Source organism: Toxotes jaculatrix, chromosome 18 (genome assembly GCF_017976425.1).
Source record: "Toxotes jaculatrix isolate fToxJac2 chromosome 18, fToxJac2.pri, whole genome shotgun sequence".
Taxonomy (NCBI): domain Eukaryota; kingdom Metazoa; phylum Chordata; class Actinopteri; family Toxotidae; genus Toxotes; species Toxotes jaculatrix.
The window spans coordinates 13,611,699-13,634,347 of record NC_054411.1 but is presented as its reverse complement, the minus strand read 5'-3'; the positions used below and the strand labels follow the sequence as shown (position 1 = coordinate 13,634,347).

Below are 22,649 nucleotides of genomic sequence, written 5' to 3'. Positions count from 1 at the left end.
GCCATCAGTGTCCCCTACCTCTCAATCAGAAAGCCATTACGTTGCCCTCGCTCCTCCCATTGTCCTGACCATGCATGTTCTCTTATGCACATCTTATTTCCAGCTTGCTCGGCAGTAGACCCCCTCTGCAGTTGTTGCCCCCCGCCCCCACCCCCCCACGACCTATTCTTTACCACAGGGCCATCCCTGCCCACCTATTTGTGACGTTCACAGCCAATGAGGGGTGAGCGAACGGTGAGAAAGCACCAATGAGGCCACTTTTTCATCTGTATAAAACTTTTCAGGACAGTTTGCCAGGTTGCACTTTCTGTCAGTCCAGGGCTCCGAGAGGAGAGCAACAGCCCAGAGAGAGAGAGAGAGTGAGGGGGCAGAGAGAGAGCAAGTGTGAACGCAGGGGGTTGCCAGGTTTTAATCCCAATCCCACACTTCAAGAAAGTGGTGGGTGAACATAGCTCCAGTTGTTTTAAGTTTCAGTTTCAAGCCAGCTGGGCCGCTCAGACTGATGTGAGTGTTTCTGTGTTTTTTTTCCCTTTTGTCCTGAAGCCTCTCCGTTTCAGCGAGGATGGAGAACGCACACACCAAAGAGTCAGCGGACGTTCTGTCCTACTTCGGCGTCACCGAAGACACCGGCCTGTCGCCCGAGCAGGTTAAGAAGAACCTGGACAAGTATGGCTTCAACGGTGAGGGAGAGAATGGATGACCAGAAGGAACGGTTGGATGGAGCATTGGAGAGTGGAAAGAACGAGTAGTAATGAATGAAATGATTGAGGAATTGCAGGATGGGGAGGTCCAGGAGGAGGAAGACGCATGTATCAGCTCATTGGATTTAGCTTGGAGGAGAGATGAGAAGGCATAGAGGCAGAAACACTGTGTATGTGAAAGGTGTAGAAAGATAAAATGGCAGAAACAGACACTGAGGGAAGAAGAAAGAGATGGTGAAGGAGGAGAAGTGGGAAGACTGTTGATGACTGATAGATGAAGTGGCACAGTGTGTGACTTTATGATGATGGTGTAATTAAGGTAAACTGAATGACAGAAAGACAGTGGTGTTTGTGGAGCAGGTGCATCAGAGCTTCAGGTTTCTGACAATCACCCCTGGCTTTAATTTGAGTTGAAGATAATCTATGTATTGTCATTTTGAAATCGAGCGAATCCACTTACTTGCTTTTCTCAGCCACATCTCACAGCCTGGGAAACTCAGCCGAGAGCTCCAGAAAAAAAGCTTGCAAGTGGAGAACACCTGCATCCTACAGTCTGTTTTTACAACTGACACTTTAACTTGTCACAGCAGGGAAAAGCAAATGTGTAACCGATACCCTTAACAATTGCTCTGTTTCATTTAAGTGTCCCAGTGATATGTGGGCCTGGAACTAGGACACTTTAATGGAACTGCACATTTCCTGCTACGACCAGTCAAAATGTCTGCTGTGGTCTATGTGCAGTAAAAACCTGTTTCACTGGAGCATTTTAAAATGAACAACAAACACGTTTTCGTGAACACGCATGTTGGGGTGAACTTACTGTCTTATTGTTGCATGCTCAGTCACAGTGCAGTGACTGTGCTCGGTGTGGAGAATCTCAGCTGACAAGCAGATGTTGACAGAGTAACTGCAAACTATAACAACAGAGTAATTGAGGGTCACTGTAAAGGTCGGTTACCGAAGCTGCTAAATTTGTGTCACAAACTGGCAGCAGGACAAGAAGGCCTGAACAAACCAGCTGCTACTTATATACCTTTCATTTACACTCAGTTCAGGGATGGATGGTTAAGGGTCGAAACTTTTAATGCATTAAAAACAAACTGAGCAAACTGTGATGCACCACTGTGCTTTATTAATATTCTTTGTTTCTCTTCACCCACAGAGCTGCCAGCAGAGGAGGGTGAGTCCACTTTAAACACCTGCTTTTCAATTATTCATGTTTGAATCACATGTGCTGATGATCAGGGTGCACCTTTTAACTTTGTGCCACCCGGACGCACCTGTTCCCCCTCACTTCCTGTGATGACAAGTCACACACGGTCTTTTGTTTAACACCTGTCGCTGGCTTCTTGCTGTGTTCCACCAGCAGGCCACGGGGCTTGGAGATAGTTTTAGTGACCCAACTGACTAATAATATGTTTACACCACACGCACACACACTTCAAGAAATCAAACTCCAACTCTGTTTATTTTCTGCCTTCCAGCAAAACCCACACTCACATATAGTTTATATCTGCACCATGTGGGTTTGGAGTTAACAGTCAGCTACGTTAATTGGAGCCAAAGATATGCAAGGATCACTTTTGAATTGTGTGTGATTTGATGTATTTTCTCTTTGATCAGGAAAGAGTATCTGGGAGTTGGTGGTGGAACAGTTTGAGGACCTGTTGGTCAGAATCTTGCTGCTGGCCGCCTGCATCTCTTTTGTGAGTCTGTTCACTTTTCACTATACATGACATTGTGTCTTTGTAATATTCAGTATTGTTTATGCCGAGGTTTTAGAAACTGATCACCTGGTATTTGAGGGGTCTAATGAGAAAAGAAGGATTAGATATTTGTTCCATCATGACTAAAAGTGCTTGATGTTTGATCGCTGCCTTTTACATTTACCAAAATAAATTTCTCAGAAATCTGCTCTATAAGCACTATGAAATGCTTGGCAAAGAAAAAAGTACAAATATTATTAACAGTCTCTTGCTCTATGAATATTCAGAGCTGTTGTTTTAACAGGTGTGATACTTCCAGAGAAAGGTTTCCTATTAATTTGAGTCACAAACAAAAGATTTTTCACATTTGATTAATTAGCTCTATTTGCACTCATCAAAAGTCTGTATTTAGCGTGGTGAAGCTGACCACTGACAAGGCGGTGTCAACAGTTAAAGGACTGTTTACGCCCTTGTTTCCAAACCATCTAGAACAAGCTCCATCAATCAAATGTTTATGTTTAGGCTTAGGTTATATTAAGGCTAATGTCTGGCTTAGTCTGAATTTAGGGACTACCAAACCTGGAGGAGCTGGTTGAGTGGGAACACGGTCATATATTAGCTGGTCGGAGTTGTTGCATAGGAGAGCGTGCATCTCAACTGTGTCTTAAAGCACCTCAGAAACAAAACTGAAACCAATCTGCTGAAGTAACAGAAATAAGAAGAGCAGGATTGATGAGTGCAAAAGCAAATGTTAAGGGACAATAAACTGGCAGTGAATGTGCTGAAGTCCGCAGCAATGAGCTGCATCTTCTTTAACCCCTCGCATGTTTTCTTTGTGATTACGCACACACACACGCAGGCCGACAAACACGGCTTGTACATCACTGAGTTATTAAATTACATTTGGACTCGTGTCCTCACTCTCATTTACACAAGGAATCCCTCTCTCCCTCCTGCCCTGCCCGCTGCCCACTCCAAAACTGTTTTGTGGAGGAGAGGAGGCTGGACACATTGTCTTAATCCTCGATCTCTGCCCTCTGGCCTCCCTGTACAGCTGTCACTATGGCCTTAGAAGGCTTGACGGCCGTGTGTGTGTGTGTGTGTGTGTGTGTGTGTGTGTGTGTGTGTGTGTGTGTGTGTGTGTGTGTGTGTGTGTGTGTATGTGTGTATGAAACAGAGCAAGATAAAGGGAAAGACAAGAGAGTGACTGTGTATGTGTGTGTGGTTGAGTGTGTGTGAGCACATATGCATGGCAGGAGCTTTATTTTAAGAAAGTCTCAAGCCAGGACGAGAAACTGTATCCTTGGACAAAGGTCAGGGATGGAAGGAACGAGGGATGGCTTGCAGCAGCAGCAGGAGAGAGTGAGAGACAGAGAGGAGGGTGAGGGGGGAGTCAGGGATTGGGTTGCACAATGGCATTGTTTGTTACAATGACAAACGAGAGCAATAGATTCAGAGTCGTATATGGTTTCTAAAAGAGAGAACACTAAATACTGCAAATACACGACCATCCTATTCATACACACAGGAATGTCCTACCACTGCAACGTGCTGACAGGCTCTGACTCTCATTCTGGAGATCGATTTTGTCTTTGAAGAGAAGCGGGGTGAAGACAGACCGGAGAGAGTGAGCAATACAGCCTATTTTGGGATAAGGGTGAGAAAAGATGTGAGATGAAAAGCAGGCGAATGAAAAACACAGTAGATTGTGATGCTGAGCAAAAAAAACTAAAGGCTACTGGAGGAGGATGGGAGGACTCCCGTGTTCTCTCTCTTGTTAGGTCCGTGCTCCGCTGGCCTGCAACTAATCTGTGTCAATGTCAACATGGAGCCTTTCCGAAACAGACCTGTGGTAGTAACATGGGAGTCCCACTCACAGGGTCACACACGTGCTTATAGGTTAAGACTATAGGTTTGGAAAAGAATCACATGTCAAAGAGAGGCTTCACACACAGGATAACATAAGATACAACAGTGACAAAGTGAAATGACATTTGATCCAGTAATGGTTCATAACTCATAAATAGCCCCTCGCCATGACTATTGGCGACTCATGTTTAATGCTGACCTGCAGTAAAAGATAATACTCTCACCCTGAGGAGCAAGTGCACAATAAACTTACAAACACTTGTTGCACCAAGCAGAGTATCAGACTTACCGACTGTAAAAGGGAATTATTTCAGCTAAAAATGAAAATGTTATTAAACACGCAATTTTCCTAGATTTGAATATTACGTAAACATCTTACTGGGGCCAAGTCTGAAAAGTCTGAAAATGAAAAAATGCCCAACACAACTTTTCCAGAGACTTTCCACTTTTTATTCTATGGTATTCTAATATGCGCTCTCATGTCTGTCTCAGGTACTGGCTTGGTTTGAGGAAGGTGAGGAGACTGTCACTGCCTTTGTTGAACCCTTCGTCATCCTCCTCATCCTCATCGCAAATGCTGTCGTTGGAGTGTGGCAGGTCAGTGAGCACACACACACATGTACACACAGACACACGCACATGCACAGAGGAACAATTGCAATCACAAGGACACATACCTGCCTCTGAATACTGTCTTTTACACACACCTAAATAGACTCTTATACTTAGCAACAGTCACACACAATAAATCACACTCGACGGCGGCCTGTTCTGGTCGCAGTCCGTGTCCTTTACTTTAAGCACACACTCCTTCCAGAGCAGCAGGCCGAAGGCTCGTGGTTCAAGGGAAGCCAGAATGAGAGGCATGACGTCAGCAGGAGGTGAAAGGGTGAAAGGTTAAGCCAACAGGGCGAGCGGAGGGGAGGAGGGGCGGGCTGGCGAACTGGGACCCGTGCTGCCTTGAAGGCTCAAAACACAGCCTGCTTCGCTACAATCCACACTGAGCAATCCACAGTAAAAATACAGAGGGCCGATCAGGTTACCACAGGCCTAGGGTGTGTGTGTGTGTGGTAGGGGGGTTCATATCAACCCTGCGGCAGTCATTTGGAAACTATGCACAAGGATTCACACATGGGGGGTACGGGGGAGAGTAGAGAGAGGGAGGGCGGCTGGCATAAGTTGGGCTTTACACTTTGAGGCGATCGAGGGCAGCCTTGGAAGAAATCACAGACTGAACTGAATGTTATTCTCTGATCAACCTGTTGTTCAGCTTGAGGCTGCTCAGACAGATGGACATCTCACAGTGCAAACAAACATGGTGTTCACCACAGATACGAAAAACAATTTATCTATTACTGAACATCCTGTTATTATCTAGCGATGAACAGCTCCTGATGCACTTACTTAAATGTTTTGACATGTTTCTCCCTGTCTTCGCTTAGATGGTTAAACACACCTGTCATCATAGAGACTTACTGGTGTATATATATGGGTGTGGTTTGTGTGCAGCCATCTCACCAAACCAAACCCTCAAAAATTAAATGTATAGCTTTTCAGGTGTGACCTCAGGACACCCACATGACTTTAATTGACTCTGAAGATGCACAAGAAGGAGCAACACAGTGGCACAATTTGTCGATGTGTTCAAATAGTCATGGAGACCATGGTACCAAAATAACCATGTGTTTTGCTTTGTGTGTGTTTTTGCAACAGGAGCGCAACGCAGAGAGCGCCATTGAGGCTCTGAAGGAGTACGAGCCTGAGATGGGGAAAGTTTACCGGGCGGACAGGAAGAGTGTGCAGAGAATCAAGGCCAGGGAGATTGTTCCCGGGGATGTGGTGGAGGTTTCCGGTAAGATCCCCAGTCATGGAGGGCTTGCCTTTCACTGCTTTACCTACCTTATCCTGTCCAGGACTTCTTAACCTTAGACCTAGCCAGCAAATGATTTAGGATAATAAAGTCTGACTCCTGGTGTGAAATGAGATGATGATCACTGATGACCTTTGCCCCCGTGTGCTAGCAAACAAAAAGTAGCTGCAGTTTGCTTATTCAGCCGGATCTCTTTGTTTGATTTAACGTAAAGAAGAGATCGAGCTTCTCAGTGTCCTGCAGCTGCTGAATCGTTGTCGGCTCATATACTTCAAGTCAAGTCACATGCACGTGTGTGTGTGTATATGAATACATGATGTCCTTGAGATTGAACATGGGCCCTTTTAAGGCAGTCGCAGAGAAAAGGGGGTGGAGGGGAACTGAAGGAACTTTCTGCAGGAAGAAAAAAAACAAGCTTGAGTATAAATACACTTAATATCGACTCGCTCCTCTGTCTCACCCGCTCCCTCTGTTTGTTGTACACCTGTTCTTTTCATTTCATGATCTCCCCAAGGTCTCCCTCTCCCTCTGACTCTGACTGTGGTATCAGTTTTCAACAACAACACCATCCATACAGAGTGCTAAAACCAGTCAATCAACTCTGCCTCCCCCCCTTCTCCATACCTCCATCCTGCTGTAATGCTGCAGTCAGATTGATATGAAGCAGTTTGTACTGTAATCGTGCACAAAAGGAAAAAGCTTCCATCAGATACCAATATAAATGGTCTCTTAAAGTAGAAAGACAAAATCTGAATTTTTATGAAGTAACTTTTTTGTGTATTTCTTTGTGTGTGCTTGTGTGTGTGTGTGCATCTAGTTGGTGACAAAGTGCCAGCTGACATCAGGATCATCTCCATCAAATCTACAACCCTGCGTGTAGACCAGTCTATTCTTACTGGTGGGTGCTACGTGACAAATGTGCGGCCAAAAAAGGACATATGTTTGATGTCTGTTCCCTTCTTTGATCACTCCATCCAACACTTGTATTTCCCATAGGTGAGTCTGTCAGTGTGATCAAGCACACTGATGCAGTTCCAGACCCCAGAGCTGTCAACCAGGACAAGAAGAACATGCTGTTCTCTGTGAGTGTTGTTCTCACGCCCTGCTCTCTTTTGCCATTGCTTGAACATTTTTCGTTTTTATGCAGAAGACAAAAACATCAGATGTGTGGTTCAGTGAGGAAACATTCCTACATACATGATTATACATGATGATTAATACATGAAATGACTTTTTGTAAATGCTGTATTTCCATCATGTTATCTGCATTGTTTATGTTTGAATTATGTTTGTATGTTTACTACGTCATGTCATCGTGTCTTCTCCTCCTGCAGTGGTTTAATGGCACCAGCCTTGATAATTAGCACCACCAGCTCCCAACTGCTAATATTTGCATAAGTGTAGTGGATGGAGATGCACATTAAAATGTCATTTACTCTGGCATAATAAATTTAGACTATGAAATGATCTTCATGAGAAACACTGCTACACTTCAGCTCATAAGCTTTACAGCTTTCCTGTAAATTGTTTGTTCCATAATGCAATTTCTCAAAACAATGAGCCCCTGTCTGACATAAGTACAATTACACATGCTCCATCTGAGGGTTGTGGAAAATAATAGCCAATAACAAGACTAAGAGTCTACAACTGTTCTGCGAGGCTAATGGCTGTAACCCAAGCACCACTGTGCCTTCAGCTGAATGTTAACATCAGGGTTTCTCCCTCTCTTCTGTTCAGGGCACCAACATCGCTGCAGGAAAAGCCATTGGTATTGCTGTAGCAACCGGCGTCTCCACTGAAATCGGTAAGATTCGTGACCAGATGGCTGCCACTGAGCAGGAGAAGACCCCTCTGCAGCAGAAACTGGACGAGTTTGGAGAGCAGCTCTCTAAGGTGGGTGAGACAAAACTGTATCACTACCAGTACCAGTGTTTTATTTATTTGTCCATATTTTAAAAGTGTCCAAGACCCATATGGCCTAAAACACAGACATCCCTCTGACTGCCTCCAGGTCATCTCCCTCATTTGTGTGGCTGTCTGGATAATCAACATTGGCCATTTCAATGACCCCGTCCATGGAGGCTCCTGGATCCGCGGTGCTATCTACTATTTCAAGATTGCTGTGGCTCTGGCTGTGGCTGCCATCCCTGAAGGTAAACCACTGCAATTAATTTCCATCTGGTTACCGTCTATATGACGCTGCAGCTTCCAGTTAACTCAAATTGAAGTTTCTTTTAAGACCAAATGTTCACCTGTTGATAGAATAGGACTGATCACATTTTCTAAAACAAAAACAGTCTCAGATTTGGCGGCGCTCACACTCCTCCCCATCACACCACAGTCAGCTGCAAACTGTGCCAGCACATATCAGACACCACAGTCTAATGATGCCAAAAGGACAACATCATCTGCAAACAGCGATGCCACCATAATGTCACTAAGCTGGACGCTCTCCAGACCTTCTCCGCACCATTGTCGGAATTGATTTTTGCCAAGAATCTGAGCACAGATCTGACTGTGGGTGCAGAGGGACTGAATGGCTTGCAGCAGCCCCCTCCTACATGAATACCTCTGGAGAACACAGCAGTTTGGGTGTACTCCAACTCATGTGTTACGTGAGTTGTGTTGGGACCACCACTACTGTCAGCCAGCCAAGTGGCAGAGTGCCCGAGGTCCAGGTGGTTTTGAACAGACATGTCAGGTCATTCTTTCTTTTCACCTATTTTTTTTTTCTTGATTGAGAAGACCCCTTTAACATTTCATCCATCATCCATCTTACCTTTCCTTTCTTGATAGTTTTGGAAAAGTTTGTTACCTCATGTCAGCTTCACTGTGTACCTCTTTTTTTTTTTTTTTTTGCTCTTCACTTCATCCATCTGCCCATCAGGCCTGCCCGCTGTCATCACCACCTGCCTGGCTCTGGGAACGCGTCGTATGGCAAAGAAGAACGCCATCGTCAGAAGCCTGCCCTCTGTGGAGACCCTGGGCTGCACCTCAGTCATCTGCTCCGACAAGACTGGCACCCTCACCACCAACCAGATGTGTGTGACTAAGGTGGGTTCACACTCACAGCTGTGAGGTCACACATGCAAAAATATACTCATTTTCAAGCCACAAAGACTGCTGGTGATTGAAAAGTCATGTTTCCATGCAGATGTTCATCATTGATAAAGTGGAGGGAGACAGTGTTTCCCTCAGTCAGTTCGACATCTCTGGCTCAAAGTACACCCCCGAGGGAGAAGTGTGAGTGTCACAAGAGAAATGAATTCATGTTAAAAAAGAACACACATAAAACAATAACCCATTTTTGAAGAACAACATTTTAACCACATATTTTTGTCATATGTCATTTTCTGTTAGTACAAAGAGCGGCATGTCTGTGAAGTGTGGACAGTACGACGGACTGGTTGAGCTGGCTACCATCTGCGCTCTGTGCAATGACTCTTCCCTGGACTACAACGAGGTCTGCAGAGAACTCAGGATATTTTGTGTTCATGACATGAATGTTTTTTGTGTTTAACAGACTGTTCTCTAACTCTCTCTCTCTCTCTCTCTCTCTCTCTCTCTCTCTCTCTCTCTCTCTCTCTCTCTCTCTCTCTCTCTCTCTCTCTCAATCCATGATTCAGTCCAAGGGTATTTATGAGAAAGTGGGTGAAGCCACTGAAACAGCCCTGTGCTGTTTGGTGGAGAAGATGAACGTGTTCAACACTGAAGTTCGTGGCCTGTCCAAGGTGGAAAGGGCAAATGCGTGCTGTGCTGTAAGTACACAAAAGATCCCACACCGTATGTGGTGTGTTGTCCTACACAAAGACATCTCACAAACACGGAGGACAGGTCCATCTGTCTCCCAATTAAAAGTGTAATCTAAGCTTTTAGAATTTTCAATTTCTGTCTAAAGGCCACATCTATTCAAAAGAGTGGATACTATCAATATTTGTATATGAACAATGGATCAAATGGCTGTTTGCATGTAAAAGATATGTAGTTATGAATCCACAGTAGTTAATACACATGCAAGGCTCAGCCTTGATTTTTGATCTTTTTCATCCAGTTCACCTCCTTCTCCTTCACTTCCTGACAGGTGATCAAGCAGCTGATGAGGAAGGAGTTCACCCTGGAGTTCTCCAGAGACAGGAAGTCCATGTCAGTCTACTGCTCTCCTGCCAAGTCCGCCAAAGCCCCTGTGGGAAACAAGATGTTTGTCAAAGTGAGTGTGACACAGGACATGCATAAAAGGACATCACCAAAAACTGTTCAAACACAGGGACTCTATAATAGATATAATGACATTATAATAAAAAAAAAAATCACCCCAAATAAAGGAGACAAACATCTGTTTAACAAACTCAAGCTAACGGTTGTCATTTTTGTGTAATCAGGGTGCTCCAGAGGGTGTCATTGACCGTTGCGCCTACGTCCGCGTGGGCACCACTCGTGTACCCCTGACTGGCCCGGTCAAAGAACACATCATGACGGTCATCAAGGAGTGGGGCACAGGGCGCGACACCCTCCGTTGTTTGGCACTGGCCACCCGCGACACACCTCTGAGGAAGGAGGAGATGAACCTGGAGGACTCTACCAAGTTTGCAGACTATGAGGTGGGTGATAAATAACAGATGAATAACAGATTAAAAGAGATTATTCAGTTCAAAAATATCAGTATCTCACAGGTGGCAACGGATAAACACAAAACTTTTTTTGCTTTCTTATTATATCCAGACTGACTTGACCTTCGTGGGCTGTGTCGGCATGCTCGACCCTCCTCGTAAGGAAGTCATGAGCTCCATTGAGCTTTGCAGGGCCGCTGGCATCCGTGTCATCATGATTACTGGTCAGTAATACGTGTTACACTCTGTAATTTAATGTCACTGTATAAGAAATGAATTTAATCTTTAACAGAGAAAACAAAATCTTAATTTCTACCCCCCCTCCTGTAGGTGACAACAAGGGTACAGCTGTGGCCATCTGCCGTCGTATCGGCATCTTCTCTGAGGATGAGGATGTCACTGGAAAGGCCTTCACTGGTCGTGAATTTGATGACCTGTCTCCATATGATCAGAAGAACGCCGTCCGAAAGGCTTGCTGCTTTGCCAGAGTAGAACCTTCCCACAAGTCTAAGATCGTTGAGTTCCTGCAAGGCTTTGATGAGATTACTGCCATGGTAAGGAGGAGAACAGAGTTTTTGTTGTGTTTAAAAGGCAAATACGAGAACATATCTCAGGCTAACACATCATCCCTCTCCTCCATTTTCCCAAGACCGGTGATGGAGTGAACGATGCCCCTGCCTTGAAGAAGGCGGAGATTGGCATCGCCATGGGCTCTGGCACTGCCGTTGCCAAGTCTGCCTCTGAGATGGTCCTGGCTGACGACAACTTCTCTTCCATTGTGTCTGCTGTTGAGGAGGGCAGAGCCATTTACAACAACATGAAGCAGTTCATCCGCTACCTCATCTCCTCCAATGTCGGTGAGGTGGTCTGGTGAGTGCAGGATGTGATATTTTTGTGCAACTTAAGACAATATTTCCAGTCAAGACAAGACAAGTGAGACATAAACAGTGTGTCAAAGCTAAGAGAAAAAAAATGATCTCTTCTTCAGTATCTTTCTTACCGCTGCCCTGGGTCTGCCCGAGGCTCTGATCCCCGTCCAGCTGCTGTGGGTCAACCTTGTGACTGACGGTCTGCCTGCCACCGCACTGGGTTTCAACCCCCCTGACCTGGACATCATGGGCAAAGCCCCCCGCTCCCCTAAGGAGCCCCTCATCTCTGGCTGGCTTTTCTTTAGATATCTGGCCATTGGAGGTACAGCACATTAGGTTCAGAAAAATCCCTCATCCCATTGTGGTTGAAGCTCATGCAAAAATGGCCTTCAGCAACTTTTGATAAAGTTGCTGATAAAGTTTGATTTGATTTAACACAGTAATGTGTCCTTCAGGTTATGTTGGTGCTGCAACTGTTGCAGCTGCTGCCTGGTGGTTCCTGTACTGTGACGATGGCCCCATGGTCACCTTCCACCAGTTGGTTAGTATTTAACACTGTTATTTGTGAACTAATCATGTAAAACTTCACACAAATATACAAGCACACATCGTACAAGGTTTTTAGGTTCTGAGAGTCTGTGCCAGACTTTGAAGGATCTGTGTTTGTCTCGCTCCCGTCAGTCACACTTCATGCAGTGCAGCGAGGATAATGAGGACTTTGCGGGGGTTCACTGCGAGGTGTTCGAGGCTGCTCCGCCAATGACCATGGCTCTGTCTGTGCTGGTCACCATCGAGATGTGCAACGCTCTGAACAGGTCTGACTACGCTCTGTGCTCAAAGGCCATTGTTGGGTCTTCAACTCGAGCACTAACCTCAGCACTGTGAATGAAAAATAGATGATTTTCTACCCAGTGATGTAAAGTAACTGAGTACATATACAAAAGTACTCTACTGTAGTAAAAATTTGAAGTACTTTTTACTTCTATTCCACTACAGTTCAGAGGGCTGTATTGCACTTTTTACACTTTCAAGATTTATTTTCAGCTTGGGTTGCTAGTTATTTGAAAACATTGCAACTATGATTATGATATGAATACAATGCATAACATGTTAAAAACATGTGACAGTGCAGTGGAGTGCCGATTATATTGTCATGAAACAAGCTGAACACTGCAGTGGCACTGGTTTCTGCAAACACATTCAGTGTAATAGAGTTTCCACTGTGCTGATATGTTTTTGGAAGCCTAGTCAAGGACATCTTCCTTTGCCGTATCTCCAGTTTATTCTTATTCTTCACGTATATATTTTCATGCATTCACCACAACACGCACATATTAACATACCTCTCCGCCTCCACCCTCCTTCCTCCCCACCCAGCTTGTCTGAGAACCAGTCCCTGGTGCGTATGCCCCCCTGGAGCAATGGCTGGCTGGTGGGTGCCATGAGCCTCTCCATGTCCCTTCACTTCATGATCATCTACGTCGACCCCCTGCCAGTGAGTCTGAGCTCCTGCACCACATCCATCTCCCCCTCCACTTTTCCCTCACACACACACAGTGCCTCTCCAATCTCCATGGTCTCTCTCTCACATTCTCATTGCTTAAATACTTACAGGTGATGCACCGCTCAGTTGCTCAAATTACTAACTAGAGGTGGCGTTCAGGGTGGTGCACAATCAAATCAGCTGTTCAGCTGTACATTCACAATAACCTCAATAACCTCAAACATGGAATTTCTGCAATGAAATTACTGTTTAGCCAACCATCGTACCAATAGTTAAATTCACAGTAAGCTTATATCAGCCAGCTGAACTACCAGTCACTTTTTATTGTGGATTTATTCTGTACATTTATTTACTTTTTAAGTTAATTTAATTTTCCGTGTCCCACAAAGTAAAACTGTAGTGTGATTTCTGCCTGAATAAATGGTTTGTGTGGCTGTTTTAACACGGCACCACTCCCGTCCGCAGATGATCTTCAAGCTGACTCACTTGAATGTGGAGCAGTGGATGATGGTGCTGAAGCTGTCCTTCCCAGTCATCCTCCTCGATGAGCTTCTCAAGTTTGTGGCTCGCACATATCTGGAGGGTAAGTTGAACATGTGACCTGTTCACCATGTTTCCTTTTTTCAGAGCGTGTAAAAAATGTTTGTAAATTCACATCCAGACAAAATTACATCATGATGTACACGTTTTAAGAATACATGGCTTTATCCTCCCTCATGAACATTTCAGCCTGAACTGAAGAAAATATGGTTGATTAATAGAATGTTGTGGAATAATTTACCTCCCAATTAAATGTCTTTTAATGTGTTTTAACTGTTAACCTCTCCTCCCTCTTTTCTTATTCCTGACAGTTTTAATTTTCTCCTACCTTCCATCCTCTGAACTTTATTTCCCTTTAATCTAATGTTCCTTTCCTTGGATGTTCTTTTTCACTTTTCCCTTTCTGACAATCCAGCCTAAACCCGTTGCTCCCCCCCTCCTACATACCCCCATAACAAAGAAAAAGGTATTCCCCTGACTCAAGCTAAGGGTTTAAGCACTCTGCACGTACTTAAAAGTTTCATGCTGGGTATTACACATGTTGACTTGACTCTGTCAAACAGACATTCTGTTAATCTTTCTGAACTAATCACTTGGACTGTGAATGTAGGTGTGATCAGTTCTGGCGGCTGTGAATCTGTCATTACCTGCCAGTAGAAGTCCAATAATTGGTCTCAGCATCATTTATAGTATTGCATAGTTTGTGTTTATCATTTGAAGCTTGAAAATGCTGCTTTAGCTTTTGGCTTAAAGTAGTTTGTTTGTAGATCCTTTAAAAGAAGCACATTTGGTTTGTGCCTCTTGCTTTGACTATGAATTTACTGCACTCAAACTAATACTGTGCATTTTGCTAACAGTAAAAACATAATCTAATCTTGTGGCAGGATTATGTTGGATTATTTCTCAAAACAGACTTAGTATGCTCAGTTGCTGTTGTGATTATGAAAAATTACCCAAGCAGCCTTGCTAATGCTTTTTTGACACTGCTCACATAAAAACTTGAAAGTAATGCTTAGGATTTTTTTTCACTTGATATTGTCACAAAGTGGGAAAAAAAGTTTTCTGCTGAGTTTAACTGTAATTTATACAGCTAATGGCACACCCAATCGCTGCAGCAAGGTAAATATGCAATCTTTTTCCCACTATGTGACACAAAAATGAGCATGAGGAGTAAACTGTAAATTTTGGTAAATGTGCTCATTTGCTTTATTGCTCATACTCAGATGAGAAGATCGATACCACTCTATACAGTAAAAACAAGGCTTGAGGCAACTGCTGATTAGCTTAGCTTAGCATAAAGACTGGAATCCAGGGGAAACAGCTAGCCCGGCTCTGTGCAAAGGTCAGAAAAACCTGTCTACCAGCACCTCTACACCTCACTAAAGAGGTTATATTATCTTGTTTGTTTTTTAGCTAGTACAATCGCCCACACAGCCAAATAACGTCATCTATTGGCTAAATGTCAGGAACTAAATTTGTGTGGGCCAGATGTGTCCATTTTCTTCTCCTAAATACAACCAGGATTTCTTGGCTCTCAGCAGTTGCCATGAAACTAGTGGAAAATCTACTGGTCCCAGCCAAGAAATAGTCCTGCGCATAACCCCCTGTAAAATCTGTGAATTTTACTTTAAGTCTCTGTAAATTCTGTGCTTTAACAAACAAAGTATAATCTGTTAATTGGTGAGTTTGAGAGATTCTTGTTGGTGGTTTTTGTTTCCTTTGGATAGAGACAGGCTAGCTGTTTTGGTTGTGCTAGGCTAAGCTAACTTTTTGTATTTCCCAAAAAGTCCAACTTTAATGTACAAAGACTATTCATTTTTAATGCATTTACTTAACCTCAGCACGCTGCCATTAGCTTACATCTGACGGGCCTTTGTTTTCTCATACAGGGAAAGTCTAGAGGCAAAGTGCAGCAAAGAGTGTGAGAAGCAGAGAGAGCACAGAGACGCAGAGGATAGAGGGAAAAGGCTGAGCGCTCCCACTGAAAGTGAGCCTGCCAACAGCCTTTTGATGTGATCAAAACATCAAGTGTCAAGAATACAGCAGAAAACACATAAGCCATCTGAAAATACACCAAAAAAAAGCTGCAAAATATATTTTTTTCTGTGTATGTACTGAAATTAATATATAGGTAAGAGTTATTAAAACTATTCTGTGTTGATTCTATTCTTAAAGAATAAACATATGTATTAAAGAAACTGTCAAAGTTGTCAAACTTCAGTTTTGAGATGTATAATTTGCTGTCAATAGCTGTTTAGCATCAATTAATGACATTAATGGAGGTTCTGTTTACACAGCAGAGCACAGCAGGTATTATAACGTGGTCAACAAGGTATAGCGGACCTGGTCTGACTGAAAACCAAAGTCATCAGAGTTCGCAAGACTTCTACAGCTGTGAGGGATTAACGTTCAACATCTGTTTGACAAAAACTTCTTTGTGTTTGACTTTGTTACCAACAGTTTTCTTCCCTACTCAAACAAAAGCTGTTCTGTAACTAGTCAATACACTGCCAAATAATTGTAAATATATTCATGTAGACTGATTTCTCACTGTTGTTGCAGCGCTATGATTAAAATTCAATAAGTATAGCAGGTTATGTGTAATTTTGTACTAAATTACACTTAATTTTATTATCTGCATATTATTTCTCCGGATCTTTGCATAATTCAAGGTTCTCAGCTTTTTATGGCCTGTGACTCCGTATATGAATTTATTGAGGCTAATATGCATATTAGTGTCGGAAATTTCCAATAACCCTGTCTCCATATTAGATGACACTATGCAGTTCAGAGCTCTGGGTTTAGAAACATTTTCATAGTATTTGATCATGAGCTCAAAAGTTGAAGAGAAAAAAACGTGAATCATAAGTTTTCAGTGTGTATTAGCACAAAACAATGGCAAGATGTTAATCATTCACATTTTTCTCCATGGAGTTTTCCTTCGTTCCTAATCCATGATCATAAATTTGCTTGAAGTCTAAAAGCTATTGTGGATGCACTAAGAACAGGTCGTACAGGTCCTCATATCTCTTTACAAATATGTTTGCATGGGAAAATGATTGTGTAGTTTGCATATTAATAACTGGCACAGTGCAAAGTCAAGTGTTGAACTGTTAAGTGTTCTGCTGGAGTCGTGTCAGTTTCATAAACATTAAATTTACATATGTTTTAGAAAAGAAATGAACATGTTACTAGATGAAGAGAGTGTGAGACAATTTAACAGTGTTATCAAAAAAAATCATGGTTCATCAAAGATCGCTTTGGTCACTAGGCAACAGTTTGAGTCACTGACACCAAACCTGTCACCTCTGAAACAAACAAAAGCATCATGTCTCTGTTTAGGAGTTTATCTGGTGTCACAATACTGTGCTAGCAGCAGCAGCTGTGTTGATTCCACAGAGTCTGTATTTAATGTGGCCATGGTACGTTGGCCTTTATTAGTCACTCTGAGGATGTTTCATCTTGGTCCATGCTCTTTGGTTCCAATGTGACTTTTTAAGACTCACGAGGCGTCTGCAGGCGAGGAACCTGCTTCACTGACTCCCTCTTCCAGGATTTCCTTCACTTGTTCCAGACTCTCAGCCTGTCGAACTAACTCCAGCTTCACCTGAAGGGGGAGCAAAGGGTGAGGAACCTCACAGTTTGTCATTGATGCATAGTGTAAGAATCTTGGTAGTTTCTCTACTTATTTTATCAGTTTCCCCATTTTTTTTTTAAACTCAGGCTTTTCAAACATCCCCACCATTCAAGCTTACTTCCATCGTAATCCATTGATTCATACCTGCAGAGACTGAGAAAGCTGGACAAAGTCCCTCTGTACAGTCTGGCTGGTGTCGACCTGGGAGCGCAGGCTGATCACTTGACTTCGCAGCTCCAGACACTGTTGCTGCAAGCCATCCTGACACACAGAACAAATCATATTAAAATCACGTTTCATGACAGATGTGGTGACCCCTATTGTTAATATAAAAAAAGACACTCCAGCGGGAGTTATTTAGATTATTTTACAATGTAAAATTAATTATATCTAGACAACATTAGGTCTCATTTCAGTTTAGTGCTAAGAGAAGGTTGGATTTACTTTATCATTGTTGAGAGCCTTGTTGGTGCTCTGCACATGAGAGAGTGCCACCCGCAGGGCTTCCAGCTCAGTGCGGCAGGCCAGCACTTCAGCCTGCAACTGGTCCTTCTGAGCCTGGATCCTCTCTGTCTCTGTCTTCAGACTGGACAGCTGCACTGCACACACACACAATCACACATGCATTAAGTTCATGCTAAGAAAATCAATCACTGCACTATCATTCCATGTTATTACATATTGGGACTTAATTTTTTAGTTGCCGCCATTCATTGTGTCATGATCAGTTAACATCATTCTCACCAAGGGGAGTACAAAGGTTAAAGGTGAAATTAATGTGAATGAAATACACCAATCACAAGGCCTACTATCTGGATTACCAGTATAATAATGAAGCATGAACTGTTCACTCACCTTCTAAAACCTCTGATGACAGAAGATGCAGGCAGGAAGTTAGAAAAGGAAGAATAAGAGACGTGTCACAGTCAAGTCAGTATAAGAAAACTGCCTGAATAATAATGTAACCCACAGACCGTTCTCCTCTGTTCGAGTGTCCAACTGCTCCCTCAGGTTGACAATCTCAATGCGAAGGCGCTCCTCACAGTGTGCCCCCTGCAGGTTAGAGTCCAACAGGGAACTCGCATGAGCAGGAGACTTACACAGTAGCCATCTGTAGTAAACCTGTGCACTGTTACCATTCATACAGGTGGTCAAGAACAAATACTATCTGACCACCTGTACTGCAAGATTTTTCAAATTAAAGGAACCAAATTAAAAAATGAACTCACAAAGCCGGGTCAGTGACATCTTGTTTATAAAATAAAAGCCATGAACTAGCTTCTCGCAGGTTTCTGTTCCCTTTACGATGCTTTGTGAAACTACTGTTTTCAATACACTTGATGTGACTCAATATTTCACTCATTCTGCTACAATCCATGTTTATATGAGTCTTTTGAAAATGGATTCTGAGTTTTGCTTGTTGCAGGTCTGCAAGTGAAAACCTAAAACAGTAACTGCACCTGCAGTGTCGCTAGGAATGATGAGCTGGAGTCTGGTATGTCGTCCTCAACCTCTTCCCCTTTCAGTCTGGACAACTCGCTGCACATCTTCCTCTGAGAAAGGGACAACTCTGCCTGGACACAAAAACGCAAATCAGCAAGGTCTTAATAATTTTTATGCTTAATGTGATGGATAAGTGAGTCACTGTGTGCTTGAGTTACACATTTGCGACAAGAACACAATTTAAATGCTGCCACTTAATTTCTGTTCTTGGTATTTTTCCATTTTTTAATCAAGATGGTTAAAATAAAAGTAATCAGCCTAGCTCTGTCCAAAGATAATACTCATTTGTTTAACCTATAACATGGTAATTAATCTTTATGTCCCAAAAAGTCTGATTATTCTCTTTTAGGGAAACTACCATCCCTGACACTCACCAGCCGGCTCTGGACTGCATTCTGTGATTGGCTAAAAGATTTCTGCAAATCCTGGAGGAGGGCCTCTGAAGTCTGGACCTGAGACTGGAGCATTGTTACCTGAACAAACACACAATGATGATGATGTGATCTGTACAGTATGAGGACACTCTCACTCCCAGGTGTATACTCACACTCAGAGCAGTGTTGCTCACCTGTTTGTGTGTGTGGTTGGTCTGCGTGTCCAGTTCTCTCTCCAGCTGCTCCTTCTCTGCCTGCAGCCGACTCACCTCCCCTCGTAACTCTGATACCTGCCCAACACACCACACCTTCATTACACCTGTCTGACTCAAGACTGAAAAATATGTGAAACATGACGAATGCTTTTCCTTCAAAGACAAACTAAAGCAGCTTGAAACGACATCCCTGCAAGTGGATTTTGTGTCTGTATTATAAAAAGGACGACACCTGAGTATTGAGTGCATCCCAGTCGCTGTGTGTGACCAGCCGGTGTCCAGCTGGCGGCAGGTAAATGGCTTCAGGCACCAAAGTTCCTGTGGACACCAGAGAGTCTGTGTCTTCCTGAGCGTGGAGCTTCCTGGGCAAGGAGGGCGTGTCTAAGGAGAAGGAGGACAGCGAGGCCGAGTCGCAGTGTCGCAGTGAAAAATACCCTTCTGTCGTAAGCGGAGCCCCTTCTCCCTCTGCCAACACCTCGAGATCTGCTGGTAGTGTCCTGTCTGTTGATGCTGTCGCCTCAGCCTCCGTCAGGCTGTTGTTGATCGATGTTAAGGATTCATTACCAGAGACTTCAGCATCCATCTTGCCTTTTCTTCCACCGATCTAACAGGCAGAGACAAAAAATAAATGGCGGGACTGAGTCCAGAGCACTTGGACACAATTTTAAAAAGTGACACAGTTAAACACTGACCATGTTCTGTCCACTGGCTCTCCTCCACTCCACAGGCTGAGACTGAAGAACAGCTATCCTGGCCTCATACTGCGCTACTGTCTCTGCAAACACAGCAACATAAGAAAATAATGATGAAACAGTTCCAGTCATATGGCTTTTTTGAGATTCCATTCTGTTTTTTTGGAAAGACTTTTTAAAAGTTAAAGCAGTTTAACAAACTTTCAAGGAGCATAACATATAAAGTAAGTATGAATGTTTCTCTGCCTTTTTCTTACCTTTTATCTTTTTTAAGGTAACACCTACGCTACATGTCAAAACTTTTAGTCTGCTCAGTCTGACCTTTGCATCAAATGTTTAACTGATACTACTGATTGTAAGTCAACAAGGTAATTAATATTATTTTAGCAGTTTCGCCTCAACGAGAAACTACACAAACGGGAAATGAAAACCGAAAAACCGTACACTGTGTAGTTCCCGTAACAAAATAGTACCAGTTAAAACATTACTATAACAGGTTTATATCATCAAAACAACACCAACTGAGAGGTTTCCCATCACAGTCAGAGATTACTTGTGTACGTGTTTACCGCAAGCAAGGTTTAAGTATAATAACGCCTTCTTTTGCACTGAATATGCACATTAAAAAAAATATATTCTGTGGTATCCAGTAAGTACAGACAGCTAAATTGCAGGTTCTACTTTTTCTTTAGACCTTTTGAAGGCCCCACATCTCAGTACATATCTGACTTGATTGATAGATAAAAGCCAAAGTCTCTCAGGTTCTTGGTTGATGAATGAAAACAAAAGCTGTTGTTGCTGAGCCTCTTTTCAAACCTCTCATCAAAGCAGGCTTAACTCTTCTATAAAACTGTCACTTATCTTTGTTTTTATGTGATATTTGCAACAGTATAATTACTTGCGTGAACTTGTATGATTTTATTAGTGATATGTTGTTGCTAATGTTAAGCACATGAAGTTTCTCTTATGTTTGTCCAACAATGAGGTGTTAATCTTTGACTCTCTAACTTCCAGTTATTTGCATATCCTTGGGGATGTCCTTACAAAAACGACCTAACAAAAAATTATCAGACCATGTGCTCACAACATGCACATGTAAACACACAGGCACAGACAAATGCACACACACACTGACCTCTGAGAGCCTCCTGCAGAGACTGGATCTCTTGATCACATTGTTTTTGCAGCTCTGCCAGTTCCTCCTGTTTGCTGAGCTCACAGATCGTCGCCACACCCTGCCAATGCTCGACCTGAGCTCGGCACTCGGCTAGCTGGGCCTGCAGGCCCGTCTCTGAAATTGACAAACAGATTGCTGTGTTGTCCGTTCATTATGTTGTTTTGAAGTTGTTTGCGTCAGTAGAGATGGAGTCACACAAATATGGTCAACAGTCAGGTGATATCATTTAAATGCATGTGAGTTTCTAGAAATCACACTAGACCAGAAAGACCAGATGTCATGATCTTTGCTGGATGAAACCTTAAACTTCTTGCATTGTCTGAGCTTTGCAAAACTACAAAGCATGTTTGTGTCACGCTTGTTGTTTGTGTGTTCTTGTCATAAAAATCCTCTAAGTGCAGAGATCAGCCAGTCATGTATTTTCACCTACACTTTGACGTGCAAGGTTCAGGCTATGCATGACAACACCTGACACCATTCTTACCGTGCACAAGAGTATGTCAGTGCACATGACCAGTTGTGCAGCTTCGAAGAAGCACCTTTCCTGAGAGTTAGAGCTGATTATTGAAACTGGAGCCAATTACTTTTCTGTATGTTTAAATGTCACATACAGGAGGAAACACACACCTCTTTATCTTAGTGTGCAAGTTCTCAGTCATCCAGGTTATAGTTATCCTATGGGCTGATTTGAAGGCAACTGGACTACGTACTTATGTTTAAGTGGCATTGTCTATACGCAATTTATACTTGTAATTAAGTATTATTTTATTGCAGCGTTGCTACTTTTACATTTGTAAAGATTGTAAATACTTAGTCCACAGTTTAAAGGTATATTTTGTTCCAATGCGACTTGATACAGTGAAGGAGCATTTCCAGTTAATTACAAAACTCGGATACTCAAATTAAAACTAATTTTATAGAGGTTTGCAGGGGTCCCCGGATCAAGGCTTGGACGCAAGTTTACGTGTTAGCTATCGGCTAGCGACGCTCGTTCATTTCTATGGTCAGCGATGCTAACAGGTCGGTCCGATATCAACAGGTCTCACTGACGACAAGCAACAGGTTCAGGTTAATGTTAGCTAAAAATTAAAGTAGTCGGTGAGGTCGTTGTCACCCCACAGCCAATCCTGTTAGACGAGAAGCAGATTAAAGTTTAACGCTGTTGTTATTACCTGTGTCTTCACTCTTAGAGCTCATCCTCTCGTCGGACAGCTCCATCAGAAGCAGCTCACCGGCTGACGAGGAAGACGGCTACCAAGAGAAGTCCGGCAAACCTGTCGAGGTCATTTTAATTTTTTTTTATTTAATGTTTTTTTGTACGAGCACCAGGACTTAGGTGTGGAAATTAGCAGCGCAATGTCAACTTCAGGAAACAACTTTCCCCG

General features: G+C 43.1%; 2 protein-coding genes across 3 annotated transcripts; one reads left to right on the top strand and one right to left on the bottom strand.

Annotated features, from left to right (window-relative positions):
* Positions 1 to 304: 304 nt before the first annotated feature.
* Positions 305 to 16,425, top strand: atp2a1 (ATPase sarcoplasmic/endoplasmic reticulum Ca2+ transporting 1). Of its 2 annotated transcripts, XM_041061962.1 has the most exons (26): positions 305 to 438; positions 544 to 680; positions 1,864 to 1,881; positions 2,325 to 2,407; positions 4,769 to 4,873; positions 5,990 to 6,128; positions 6,964 to 7,044; positions 7,143 to 7,228; positions 7,884 to 8,039; positions 8,158 to 8,299; positions 9,034 to 9,200; positions 9,301 to 9,389; positions 9,507 to 9,609; positions 9,773 to 9,904; positions 10,228 to 10,353; positions 10,526 to 10,744; positions 10,866 to 10,977; positions 11,084 to 11,307; positions 11,403 to 11,623; positions 11,742 to 11,944; positions 12,078 to 12,163; positions 12,304 to 12,437; positions 13,000 to 13,117; positions 13,592 to 13,709; positions 14,082 to 14,132; positions 15,556 to 16,425. In XM_041061962.1, exons 2-25 carry the CDS (start codon positions 563 to 565, stop codon positions 14,084 to 14,086), a joined length of 2,985 nt encoding a protein of 994 aa, XP_040917896.1. In that variant the 5' UTR covers positions 305 to 438; positions 544 to 562; the 3' UTR covers positions 14,087 to 14,132; positions 15,556 to 16,425. The 2 variants fall into 2 exon arrangements, with proteins under 2 accessions (XP_040917896.1, XP_040917895.1); XM_041061961.1 differs by lacking the exon at positions 14,082 to 14,132.
* Positions 16,426 to 16,531: 106 nt separating this feature from the next.
* rabep2 (rabaptin, RAB GTPase binding effector protein 2) lies at positions 16,532 to 22,645 on the bottom strand. The gene is made up of 12 exons (XM_041061964.1): positions 22,437 to 22,645; positions 21,223 to 21,378; positions 20,088 to 20,170; positions 19,628 to 19,999; positions 19,375 to 19,470; positions 19,181 to 19,279; positions 18,764 to 18,877; positions 18,278 to 18,356; positions 18,159 to 18,170; positions 17,748 to 17,902; positions 17,448 to 17,564; positions 16,532 to 17,273 (listed from the first exon to the last, which is right to left on the bottom strand). The coding sequence occupies exons 1-12, from the start codon at positions 22,480 to 22,482 to the stop codon at positions 17,169 to 17,171; spliced, it is 1,434 nt and encodes a 477-aa protein (XP_040917898.1). The 5' UTR covers positions 22,483 to 22,645; the 3' UTR covers positions 16,532 to 17,168.
* Between the last annotated feature and the right edge of the window lie 4 nt (positions 22,646 to 22,649).

Excerpts from the sequence above, each read along its gene's own strand:
- atp2a1 (XM_041061961.1), top strand. The coding sequence starts at position 563 with ATGGAGAACGCACACACCAAAGAGTCAGCGGACGTTCTGTCCTACTTC. Across the intron at positions 6,129-6,963 it reads GGATGTGGTGGAGGTTTCCG|TTGGTGACAAAGTGCCAGCT; the intron begins GTAAGATCCCCA and ends GTGTGCATCTAG. Across the intron at positions 9,610-9,772 it reads CTTCCCTGGACTACAACGAG|TCCAAGGGTATTTATGAGAA; the intron begins GTCTGCAGAGAA and ends TCCATGATTCAG.
- rabep2 (XM_041061964.1), bottom strand. The coding sequence starts at position 22,482 with ATGGAGCTGTCCGACGAGAGGATGAGCTCTAAGAGTGAAGACACAG. Across the intron at positions 20,171-21,222 it reads TCTGCAGGAGGCTCTCAGAG|AGACAGTAGCGCAGTATGAG; the intron begins GTCAGTGTGTGT and ends CTGTGTTTGCAG. Across the intron at positions 17,274-17,447 it reads AGCTTTCTCAGTCTCTGCAG|GTGAAGCTGGAGTTAGTTCG; the intron begins GTATGAATCAAT and ends CTCCCCCTTCAG.